Source organism: Microcaecilia unicolor, chromosome 1, assembly GCF_901765095.1.
Source record: "Microcaecilia unicolor chromosome 1, aMicUni1.1, whole genome shotgun sequence".
Lineage (NCBI taxonomy): Eukaryota > Metazoa > Chordata > Amphibia > Gymnophiona > Siphonopidae > Microcaecilia > Microcaecilia unicolor.
Genome location: NC_044031.1, coordinates 216201064 through 216213399, shown reverse-complemented (window position 1 = coordinate 216213399; position 12336 = coordinate 216201064). Strand labels below are relative to the sequence as shown.

Below are 12336 nucleotides of genomic sequence, written 5' to 3'. Positions count from 1 at the left end.
GCTTCAGCTGAAGCAGAGCCGTCATGAAAAAAAAAGAGAAAATGCATATAGTTGTTCTAGTAACTGCTAAAAAAATTGGGATGCAATTTTCTCCTGTACTTCAGCACATGAGAAACTTGTCTCATTTTTTGTTCACTCTCTTATACCAAGTTTGGCGATGCTGGAAAGCACGACACAATAGTGTAGGAAAGATTCATTTTTGTGCTTTTCAAAGATGGGGAACAAGATTAATATCAAATTCCTAGATGTCGGTTTCCACCTGGTCTTGCTTCCCTGTTGCATATAGATCCGACTTCAAAGTAGTAGAGCAATGCCATTCTTACCTTCCTCAGTCCGTAATCCATCGTACTCTATTGTGTGTCCCTTCTTTAGGATTTTGATGGTTGGGTAGCCACTGACGTCAAAACGACCAGCAAGGCTCGTTGCCGCTGTGGCATCTATTTTGGCAACTGGGATGGGAGGATCATTCTCCTTTAGAGTCTTGGCAATTTTTTCATATTCTGGTGCAAACTGCTTGCAATGCCCACACCTATAGTCAAGTAAAGTATCTAGTTCAAAGATCATAAAAATCCCCCCCACACATAAGACGTGTGCTCTTGTCAAGAGTAAAGCGAAGATACTTACCAGTAGCAAGTATTTTCCAAGGACAGCAGGCTTCTTATTTTCACAAGGGGATAGACGCTGTCCCGCATTGCCCGTCCCGGCTAAACTGCCACAAAAAAAAAAAAAAAAAAAAAAACTAGAGCTTTTAGGAGCGCGAGCCGCACTCCAGCACTCATGCCTTCCTCCCCATCATGCAAATGTGCTGCTTCAGTTTAATATAAAAGCAAAAAACAAACAAACTTCACAACTCCAAGGGGAGTGGGTGGGATTGTGAGAAGAAGCCTACTGTCCTCGCAGAATACCTGCTACAGGTAAGTATCTTCGCTTTCTCCTTGGACAAACAGGCTCTATTATTCTCACAACTGGGGAATCCCTAGCATCCAGGCTCACCCAAAACAAACATTGGTCAATTGGGCCTCACAATGGCAATTCAGATTAACCTGAAACTATATACAAACTAGATGAAAGTGCAGCTTAGAACAGAATAAAATGGGCCTAGAAGGGTGGAGTTGGATTCTAGACCCCAAAAAGATTCTGTAACACTGACTGCCCAAACCGACAGTTGTGTCTGGTATCCTGCTCAAGGCAACAGTGAGATGTGAATGTGTGGACTGAAGACCACGTCACAGCCTTGCAAATCTCTTCAATGGAGGCCGACTTCAAGTGGGCTACCGATGCAGCCATGGCTCCATTACGAGCTGTGACATGACCCTCAAAAGTCAGTCCAGCCTGGGCATAAGCGAAGGATATGCACTCTGCTATCCAACTGGATATGGTGCATTTCCCGATGGCGACCCCCATCCTGTTGGGATCAAAAAGAAACGAAAAGCTGGGCGGACTGTTTGAAGGACTTCATCCGCTCCATGTAAAAGGCCAATGCTCTCTTGCGGTCCAAGGTGTGCAAGCTGCTTTCGCCAGGATGGGCATGAAGTTGGGGAAAGTATGTTGGCACGACAATCAACTGGTTCAGATGGCACTCTAACACCACCTTCAGCAGGAACTTAGGGTGTGTGCAGAGAACTTCTCTGTTGTGATGAAACTTAGTATAAAGTTGCATCACTACTAAGGTTGAAGCTCACTGACCCTAAGAACTGAAGTAATGGCCACCAAGAAAATGACCTGCCAAGTCAAGTATTTCAGATGGCAGGAATTCAATGGCTCAAAAGGAGCTTTCATCAGCTGGGTTGAGAACAATGTTGAAATACCATGACACTGGTGGAGGTTTGACGGGGGGCTTTGACAAAAGCAAATCTCTCATGAAGCGAACAACTAGAGACTGTCCAGAGATAGTGCTTATCAACGTGTAGAAGGTAAGCCTAACTGCACTAAGGTGAACCCTTATGGAGTTGGTCTTGAGACCAGACTGTGATAAGTGTAGAAGGTATTCAAGCAGGGTCTGTGTAGGACGAGAAAGGGGATCTGTGGTCTTGCTGTTACACCAGACAGCAAACCTCCTCCATTTAAAAGAATAATACCTCTTAGTGGAATTTTTCCTGGAAGCCAGCAAGACCCAGGAGACACCATCAGAAAGACCCAAGGAAGCAAATTCTAGGCTCTCAACATCCAGGCCATAAGAGCCAGAGACTGAAGGTTGGGATGCAGAAGTGACCCTTGTCTGTGTGAAGAGGGTCAGAAAACACTCCAATCTGCATGGTTCTTTGGAGGACAATTCCAGAAGAGGGAACTGTATCTGTTGCAGACAGAAGTGCGCAATCAGAATCATGGTTCCACGGTCTTGCTAGAGTTTCAACAAAGTCTTTCCCACCAGACGTATCGGAGGATAGGCATACAAAAGACCTGTCCCCCAATGTAGAAAGAAGGCATCTGATGCTAATCTGAAGCCTGGTACAGAACGAAGGGAACTTGAGGTTGACTACTGAGGGGGTGTCCCATGCTCAGAAGATCTTGTGGGCTACGTCCATATTTAGAGACCATTTGTGTTGTTGCATTATCCTGCTCAACCTGTCAGCCAAGTTGTTGTTTACGTCCGTCAGATAAGGGGCTTGGAAACATGCCATATTGGCGAGCCCAATGCCACATCTGGATAGCTTCTTGACACAGAGGGCAAGATCTGGTGCCCACATGGTGTAATATATTGTTTGAATTAAATTAAATTGGTGGGACAGCTGATCTCGAAAAGCCTTTAGAGCATTCCAGATCACTCGCAGCTCCAAGAGATTGATCTGAAGATTCGTTTCCTGGAGGGACCAAGCTCCTTGAGTGTAAAGCCCATTTACATGAGCTCCCCATCCCAGGAGAGATGCATTCGTCATCAGTACTTTTTGAGGCTGAGGAATTTGGATTGAAGTCCCAAGGTCAACTTGGACCGAATCATTCGCCACTGAAGAGAGCGTACCAGCTCCGGAGACACTTGGATGACATCCTCTGGATTCCCCTGTCGTTTGGTACCACAGAGAAGCTAGGGTCCATTGAGATCTTATATGAAGGCATGCAATGGGTGTAACGTACACTGTGGAAGCCATGTGGCCCAACAATCTCAACATCTGCCTAGCTGTGACCTGCTGCGATGCCCAAACCTTGGACGCTAGGGAGATAAGATTGTCTATGTGCATCTCCGGGATGTAGGCTCGAACAGTCCTCATGTCAAGAAGGGCTCCTGTGAACTCCAACTGTTGAACAGGATGGAGACTGGGGTAGTTTATAACAAACTCTAGTAGCTCCAGCACCTAAACAGTCATCCGCATGGACTCCCGAGAACTGTCCTGTGAGGTGCTCTTCACCATCCAATCGTCGAGATAAGGGAACACATGAACTCCCAGTCTGAGTAGCAACACTGTGACTACCGCTAGTCACTTGGTAAAGAACCTGGGAGCTGACACAAGGCCAAAAGGCAACACGCTGTACTGAAAGTGATGTGGTCCCAGCCGAAACCAAAGATACATCCGGTGGGCAGGAAGTATCAAGATGTGTGTGTATGCATCCTTCAAGTCCTAAAAGAAAATAGCCAATCGTTTTCCTGAATCTTGGGAAGAAGGGTGCCTGAACATTTTGCGGATGAGGAACTTGTTCAGGGCCCTTAGGTCTAGGATGGGATGCATTCCCCCACCCCCTGTCTTTTTCTGCACAAGGAATGACTAGAATAGAATCCCTGCCCTTCTTCACCTGGTGGAACGCGTTCACCCGAATGGCCCTTGAGAAGGGTAGAGTTCCTTTGCAAGTACCTGCTTGTGCTGAGAGATGAAAGAATGGGCTCTCGGTGGACAATTTGGAGGTTTGGCAAGCAAATTGAGGGTGTATCCGAGCCAGACTATTTGAAGAACCAACCGATCAGAGGTTAGGAGAGGCCACCTTTGGTGAAAAAAACATTAACCTCACCCCAACTGGCAAGTCATCTGGGACAGAGATTTTGACCACAGCTATGCTCTGCTGGAGCCAATCAAAAGCTCGTACTTGCTGGGGAGAAGCAGGGACCTTAGGCGCACGCTGTTGACGAGAACGAGCATGCTGGGGATGAGCCTGAGCAGGCTGGTGAGCCACAGGAGTAAACCAACGCCTAAAATAGTAATAGGGAGCACTCTGTGAATTGCCAAAATAGCTCCTGGATAAGGAAGCAGATGCAGAAGACAACTGGCGGAAGAGAAGATATGGCATCTGTATGTTTTTTTATTTGATCAGCGACCTCATCAACTTTCTTTCCAAAAATGTTATCCCCCCCAACAAGGGGCATCCGCCAACCTCTGCTGAACAGCTTGTTCCAGGTCAGAGACACACAGCTATGAGAGTCTGCACATCACTATTCCTTGGGCAGAGATCTTGGATGCCACATCAAATGTGTTGTGCCCCTGGTCAAGAATTTACGACATGCCTTCTGCAGCTTGACTAACTAGAGGGAGCATATTGACCAATTCTGACAGCTGACTCACAGAGTTCCACAAGCACACACTTGTGAATAGTAGGTATGACTGGATACGGGCGATGAGCATAGAGGCATGATACATCTTTCGCCAAAGAGTCCAGGGTTCTAGCTTCTCTGCCTGGGGGAGCCGAGACATAGTCCCTGACTCTACTGAGAGTGGAGTCCACCACCATGGAATCATGAGGTAACTGGGACCGCACAAACCCAGGTTCAGCGTGGATCCTTTACTGGGTGTCTATTTTTGGGGGGACCACAGGGAGACAGAGGGGACGCCCAGTTCCTAATGAGGACTTGAGTACCTCGAGGACAGCAGCCATCACTACCTCGTTAGGAGCATCTTGGCCCTGGACTCATGCTCCACCTCTACAGGGAACAGAATGGCCATTTCCTTTACAAAAGAGGAAAAAGGGAGGCTCTCAGGTGGAGATAGTCTCCTTTCAGGTGAAGAGGAGGACTCAGAAAGAATCCCATAGGACGCAGAGGAAAAGTACCCGGGATCTTCTTCCGATTCCCACGAGAGCTCCTCCTTGGTGTCGGATAGCACTTTCCTAAGGAATGTCAGAGACAAGGCCCACCTCAATGCAGAGGATCCATGCCCTCGAGAGCAGCATCGAGAAACTGGCTCACATCTCGACTCCGGCGAAGCTTTCTCCACAGTCGAGGAGGGTCGAGGAGGGGATGCGGCCTGGGTGGCTGTCGAGACTGGTGCCGCAAGTGGCCCTGGAGGCCACATCAGGAGGTACAGTAGGTGCAAGCACCCCCGATACCGGACGCACATTGCTGCACTAGGTCATCCAGAAAATCAGTACGCAAGGCCAGGATGCGCTCAGAAGGAATCCCATAGGACTCGTAGGAGGAAAAGTACCTGGGATCTTCTTCCGATTCCCATGAGCGCTCCTCTTCAGTGTTGGATAGCACTTCACTAAGGGATATCAGAGACCGGGCCCGCCTCTATGCCGAGGATCTACGCCCTCAAGAGCCCGGGGGGGGGGGGGGGGTCAAGAAATTGGCTCCCGTCTTGACTCCTGCGAAGATTCCTCCACCGACGTCGAGGGGTGCCGGCCTGAGTAGCTGTTGACACTGGTGCTGCAAGCAGCGCCAGAGGCCACACCGCAGGCTGAGGGCCAGACAGGGCCGCAGCGGGAGGTACGGTAGGCGCAAGCATCCCCAATACCAACGCAAATAGCTGCATTAGGACATCCAACTCAGGTAGCAAGGCACAGATGTGCTGGAGGGACATCGGGAAAGGCTGAGGTGCAGGCTGTAGAACTGCTGGGGTCAGTGCAGGGACAACAAAAAGAGAGTCCAAATCTCCCGCAAAAACACAAAACAACAAGAAAAGCGGAAGAAACCCAAAAAGACCAGACAAACCACAGATGGAAAGAGCAGCAAAAAAAGTTTTATTGGGACCCTACACGGTCCGTGTTTCGGCTGAAAAGGCCTTCCTCAGGGGTCTTCAAATTGAAGTATACAGATGTTCCTCCAGTGCAGGAGCAGGATTTTGGCTGCTTAGACACACGCATCAGCACCTCCTGAATAGAGGGGGAGCAGTCCTCCTGGCGTCGACGCTTCTCAGGTGCTGAATCCCTAGGTGCCCCGGAGCTCCTGGCACCATGCATCGAAGGAGATTGTTGTCGGTACTTCTTGGACTTCACCCAATACACATCACCCATGCTCCTTGGTGCCAACGAGGACAGCGTTGAATTCTCCTGTCGTCTCGGGCTCGGGTCTGACAGTGGACAGTCCTGGGGAGCCTGCACAGCTGAAGGCCTTCAGACAGATGGAGACCCACTCGATGCCTCACGGCTCCCAGGGTCTCGAAGCAGCCATTCTCACCTGGGCTCCTGGTGTCAGTGCGATGCTCGATGTTGACGCCTCCGACCTCGAAGCCGAGGAAACAGACCCGGCTCCAAAAATATTTGCACGTTGAGCCTCTCGGGATGCCTGTCCCCTCTTTCTTATACAAAGGAAGAGAACACAGTTAGCAGGGCTATGGTTGGGCCCTAGGCACTGAAGACACCATGAATGAGTGTCTGTCCCCAAGATGATCTGGTCGCAGAGTACAAACGCTTGAAGCCACTAGGAGTCTTCATGGACATGGAAGGAAAAACTGCACCAGCCAAATCAAAGACTCAATGGTGCCTGAAAAAGAAACAAAGGAAAGAAGCCCGACCAGGCAGACCTGAAAACAGCCCATGTCGGGGGGAAAAAAAAATACACAGGGCAGAAAAAAAATTTTTTTTTCCTTTTTTTTGTAAAAGAGAAAAAAGAAAGCAGGTAAAGAAAACCACCCAAGGCACTCAAAAATGAAGAAATGCTCCGACCGGGCATGTGAGGAGCCACAACAGAAAGCAGCTGGCTCCTCACATGGAAAAAGCAAAATTGAACGGTGGGCGGGAAGGCGCTCGCGCTCCTAAAAGCTCTAGTTTTTTCTATGGCAATATTGCCGGGCTGGGTGATGCGGGACTGCATCTACCCATTTGTGAGAATAAGAAGCCCACTTATTCTCAGAGAACCATTATTACCCATGTAATCATTTTTCTATTTTAAAATTAGTCATTTTCATTGCCCCTCATCTGGCTAAACATTCACATTTTCAAACACATTGAAGGGAAAATTAGGTTCTTACCTTGATAATTTTCTTTCGTTTAGTCACAGCAGATGAATCCATTTACTGATGGGTTGTAACTGCCTACCAGCAGGTGGAGATAGAGAACACTGAAAGCACATGGTGTTCCTGGACACTCAGCCCCCTCTGCCTTCAGTATATGAAATTTCCAAAGCAGAGTGAATAAGAAAGGCAAAATGTTCCTCACAGAGAACAAATGCCCCTGAACCGGAGCAATAACCAAAACAAAGGAGGGACGTTATCAACCTCCTGCAATAAAAACAGCATGTAGAAACTCTGATAGCTCGTCTTCAAGTACTCCTGATGAGGCACAATGTCTGTATGCAACGTCTGTACAAAAACTAAAAAGTCAGCCAGGGAGGGATCATGGATTCATCTGCTGTGACTAAAAGAAAGAAAATTATCAAGTTAAGAACCTAATTTTCCCTTCCTTATCATCAACAGCAGATGAATCCATTAACTGATGGGATGTACCAAAGCACTCCCTAAGTAGGGTGGGAACAGGAACTCCACGAGCAAGCACCTGCGCTCCAAAATGCGCATCCTGCCGCGCTGCGACATCCAGTCTGTAATGCCGCACAAAAGAGAGCTGAGAAGCCCAGGTAGCCGCACGACAGAACTCCTGAAGAGAAAAGACACCCGTTTCAGCCCACGAAGAGAACATTGCCCTTGTAGAGTGCACTTTAAACGCTTCAGGCGGCGACCACCCTGAAAGCAGACAAGCCGAAAAAATTAGTTCCTTAAGCCAGCGGGCTATAGTGGCCTTAAGACGCCGGAAACCCCCGTTGGGAACCTGCCAACAGAACAAATATGTGATCAGAATTTCTAAACTCATTTGACATCTGCAGATACTACCACAGAGCCCTGCGGACATCCAAAAGGCACAATTGCCCAAAGGAGTCCGGAAACTCCTCCTTACAGAAGGAAGGAAGAAAAATGGGCTGGTTGAGGTGAAAAGCTAAAACCACCTTAGGCAGAAAGGAAGGCACCGTACGAACAGGTACCCCGGATTCCGACGTCATAGCCACTAAAAAAAAAAAAAACTGTTTTGAGAGTCACATCCTTCTCAGAAGCCCGTTTAAGAGGCTCAAACGGAGATCGCTGGAGCGCCTTCAACACGAGCCCCAGGTTCCAAGCCGGACAACCGCAAAGGGGGAAGGAGACGTAACGCCCCCATGAGAAAATCAGACAATATCCGGATGAGCAGCAAGGGACAAGCCAGAGACTTTCCCCCGGAAGCAGGCCAACACTGCCACTTGAACTCGAAGGGAATTGTAGGCCAGGCCCTTTTGTAGCCCGTCCTGCAAAAAGTCCAGCAAGCATGAGACTGTCGCCAGAGTCGGCGAGATAGACCTTGAAGTACACCACGCTTCAAAAGTGCGCCAGACCCGAGCATAAGTCGCAGAGGTAGACCGCGTGTGAGCCTGCAAGAGCGTGGCAATAACCTTATTAGAATAGCCCTTGTCCCTCAATTGCGCCCTCTCAAGAGCCAGGCCATAAGACCAAAGCGGCAAGGATCTTCCATAGTCACCGGACCCTGAACTAAAGTTCGGAACCTGCAGCAAAGGAAGAGGCGTGTCCACCAGCATCCGCCGGAGATCCGCGTACCACGGACGCCTTGGCCAATCCGGGGCGATGAGACATCACCAATCCTCGGTGCAGGCGAATCCGAAGTAGTACTCGCCCTATCAAGGGCCAAGAAGTGAACACATACAGGAGGCCCGAGGGCCAAGGTTGAGCCAGAGCATCCAACCCCGCCGAGCGAGGATCTCTCCTTCTGCTGAAAAAGCGAGGGACTTTGGCGTTTACGCTTGACACCATGAGGTCCAAGCCTGGAGTCCCCCATTTGGCACAAATCTGAAGAAAAACTTCTTCTGCCAGTTCCTATTCCGCCGGGTCGATTTGATGTCTGCTGAGGAAAATCGGCTTGCTCGTTGCTCTGAACGGATCTGTGAGCCGCGGACCGCAGCTCTAGGTGGCGCTCGGCCCAGTCGCAGATCTGAGACGCCTCCGCAGCCAGGGCCCCGCACTGAGTGCCGCCCTGACGATTGATGTAGGCCACTGCTGTCGTGTTGTCTGACAGAACTCGTACCCTTCAGCGTCCTGTGGAAGGTCAGAAGAGCCTGGAATATTGCTTTCAGTTCCAAGCGATTGATGGACTATCCCGCTTCCGCGGTGGGCCACAGACCCTGAGCATAGCGTCCCCGGCAACGACTCCTCAGCCCTAAAGGCTGGCATCCATTATCACCAGACACCAAAAAGGAAGAACAAGTGGCATCCCCTGCCGCAGCATGCTGTCGGAAAGCCACCAATCAATACTGCGCTGGGCCGCAGGAAGCCACCTTAGTCTACGTTGGTATTCCTGGGAAAAATCGGAGACCATTGCTGAAGCACAGCAAGCTGCAGTGGCCTCATGTGAGCTCTCGCCCAGGGAACCACCTCTATGGTGGCCGTCATTGATCCCAGGAGCTGAACAAAGTCCCAAGCTCGAGGGCGAAGCATCCGCAGGAGCAGGCGGACCCAATTCTGAAGCTTGAGCTGCCTGCTGTCAGGAAGAAAAACGAACCCCGAAGCCATGTCGAACTGGACCCCAAATACTCGAGAGACTGAGAGGGGTTCAGGTGACTTTTGAGCACATTGACTACCCAGCCCAGAGTCTGAACAACTGTAACAACTCTGGCTGTGGCAAGTCGACTTTCATCTGCTGAATCCACTCTGATGAGCCAGTCATCGAGGTAAGGGTGAACTCTGATACCCTCTCGCCTGAGAAAGGCAGCCACCACTACCATCACCTTGGAAAAAGTCAGAGGGGCAGTAGCCAGGCCAAAAGGCAAGGCGTGAAACTGGAAATGTTGGTTCAATACCGCAAACCGGAGAAACCGCTGATGCGGCGGTGAGATGGGAATATGCAAGTATGCTTCCTTGAGGTCCAGAGACGTGAGAAACTCTCCTGGCTGTACCGCCACAATGACGGAGCACAGGGTTCCATGCGGAAGTGTCGCACTCCTAAGGCCTCATTGACTCTGCGTAAGTCGAGGATAGGTCTGAACGCCTTTTCGAGGCACTACAAAATAGATGGAGTAGCGACCGCAACCGCGTTTGGTGGGAGGAACCGGAACCACTGCTCCCAGCTTCAGCAACATCTGCAAGATCTCGTTTACCACCGCCCGCTTGATGGCAGTGCCGCATCGGGACTCCAAAAACGCATCTCCCACTGGGGCAGCAAATTCTAGTCAGTAATTCTAGTCCAGGACCCACTGATTTGAAGTAATCTTGGTCCACTCCTCAAGAAAGAGGGAGAGACGACCCCCTACTGTGGGAACCGACGAGTGGACTGGTGTCTCATCATTGTGGAGAATGCCCCTGAACTCCTGGATGTTGCCCGGATGCCGCCGCCGCGCGTTTGTCCAAAAAGGAGTTCCTCTGCTGGAAACAGGTACATTGATCAAACCCCGCAGAGTGCCCCGGGTGATACCTGCGAGCTTCACGAAAACGTGGCCTGGAGGAGGGAAAAGAAGGACTTTTGGAAGAAGGCCTCGGCCTATCCTCAGGCAACCGTTGGGACAGAGTCCCCTAGGTCCCTAACAATATTCTCCAAATCCTCCCCAAAGAAAAGAAAAGAAGGCCCCAAAAGGGTAACCTCACCAGCCTTTGTTTAGAGGTCATGTCAGCCGCCCAATGCCGGAGCCAAAGAAGGCGGCGGGCAGCAACCGCCACAGACATTTGCTTAGCCGAAGCTCTGACCAGATCATAAAGGGCATCAGCCAAAAAAGACAGGGCAGACTCCATACGCGGGCTGACCTCAGCAAGGGAACCCGCTCCATCAGCGGGCTGCTAAACCGCCAGCTGCAACCAGGAAAGGCAGGACCGGGCTGCATAGGAACTGCAAATAGCCGCCCGTAAGGAAAGGTCCGAGATTTCAAAGGACCGCTTTCAGCGCGGATTCCAGCTGCTGGTCCTGCATATCTTTCAAAGCGACCCCTCCCTCCACTGGGAGAGTAGTCTTTTTAGTCACAGCCGTGACTAAAGCATCCACTTTAGGCATCCCAAAGAGGGTCAACTGACTTTCACTCAGAGGGTAAAGATGACACATAGCTCTGGCCACCTTCAAGGGACCATCAGGGTTAGACCATTGAGCTGAAATAAGCTCTTGGATGGAAGCATACACGGGAAAAGCCAGAGAAGGCTTCTTAGTACTAGCCACCTAGGATTAATAGCAGAGGCAGTACCCTCGTCAGGATCTTCAATACAAAGGGCCTGTAAGGCATCAGAAATGAGAGCTGGCAGCTTGTCGCGGTGGAAAATCCGAACCGCTTTAGGGTCATCCAACTCCTGTGGCAAGCAGCCACCCTAATCTGGATCATCAGTCCGTGAGGGCCTGCCAGACCCCTCAGACTCCCTGAAACTAGACCACGGGGGAGAACAGAGTGAAGAGTCCCCCTCAGATGGGGTATTCACCCATCTATGCTTAGCGTCAGCCAAAAGCTCGGGGGAAGAAATAACGTCTCCAGCAGACACTGGGCTATCAAGAACTGGAGGCAACCCAGTCCGAAAGGAATTGTCAGGAGCCTCAGGCAGTGCTCTTTTTAACATAAAAGCCTTATGCATCAGCAGCACAAATTCAGGGGAGAAAAGCTCACCCTGTACATCTGCCCCCACATTGGGGGAAGCAGAGGCAATAGCTCCTCTAGAAACCTCGAAATGAGGCGTCCCCCTGCACTCAGTGCCCCTCCGCAACCGCGAGGGTCGTCACATAGCGCCTCAAGATGGCGGCCGCTGCCACCTCAGTTGGACGAGAAGAATCAACCGCCCGCCATGCTCGTGCCAGCATTAGCATCTAGGCAGCATGTGCTGCAAAGCCCCACTGCTGATCTGCGTTTCCCACAGTGGGAGCAGTGTTTAACCCCTTCAGCAGCCATCAAACACAGAAAACAAAATGGCGCCTTTACGCCAAAACTTACCCCGCACAAAGCGGTCAGCGGGAACCTCCCCGGAGGAGCTGGGCACCACTCTCACCTCAGAAGACCGAGTCAAACAAGCTATGGTCAAGCTGCACCGAACCAGGAGCTCAGGAGAAAGCCTCTCTCTCTTTTTTTTTTTTTTTTTACTGTGAGGAAAGTTAGAGGCAGGCAGCCACAGAGGAACTCCGGGAGGAGGGGGAATGGGGTAAGGCAGGGACAGAGAAAACCAAGTATGCCTTTAAAGTGGGCACCACCAGCCACAACAC

The 12336-nt window shown here is 50.5% G+C and overlaps 1 protein-coding gene across 1 annotated transcript in view; it reads right to left on the bottom strand.

Annotated features, from left to right (window-relative positions):
* Window positions 1-12336, bottom strand: part of PDIA4 (protein disulfide isomerase family A member 4) — a 66530-nt gene that overhangs the window by 22849 nt on the left and 31345 nt on the right. The window contains exon 3 of the mRNA XM_030204278.1: window positions 324-529. Within this exon, the coding sequence (XP_030060138.1) occupies window positions 324-529 (206 nt within the window). The remainder of the gene's footprint in view (window positions 1-323; window positions 530-12336) is intronic.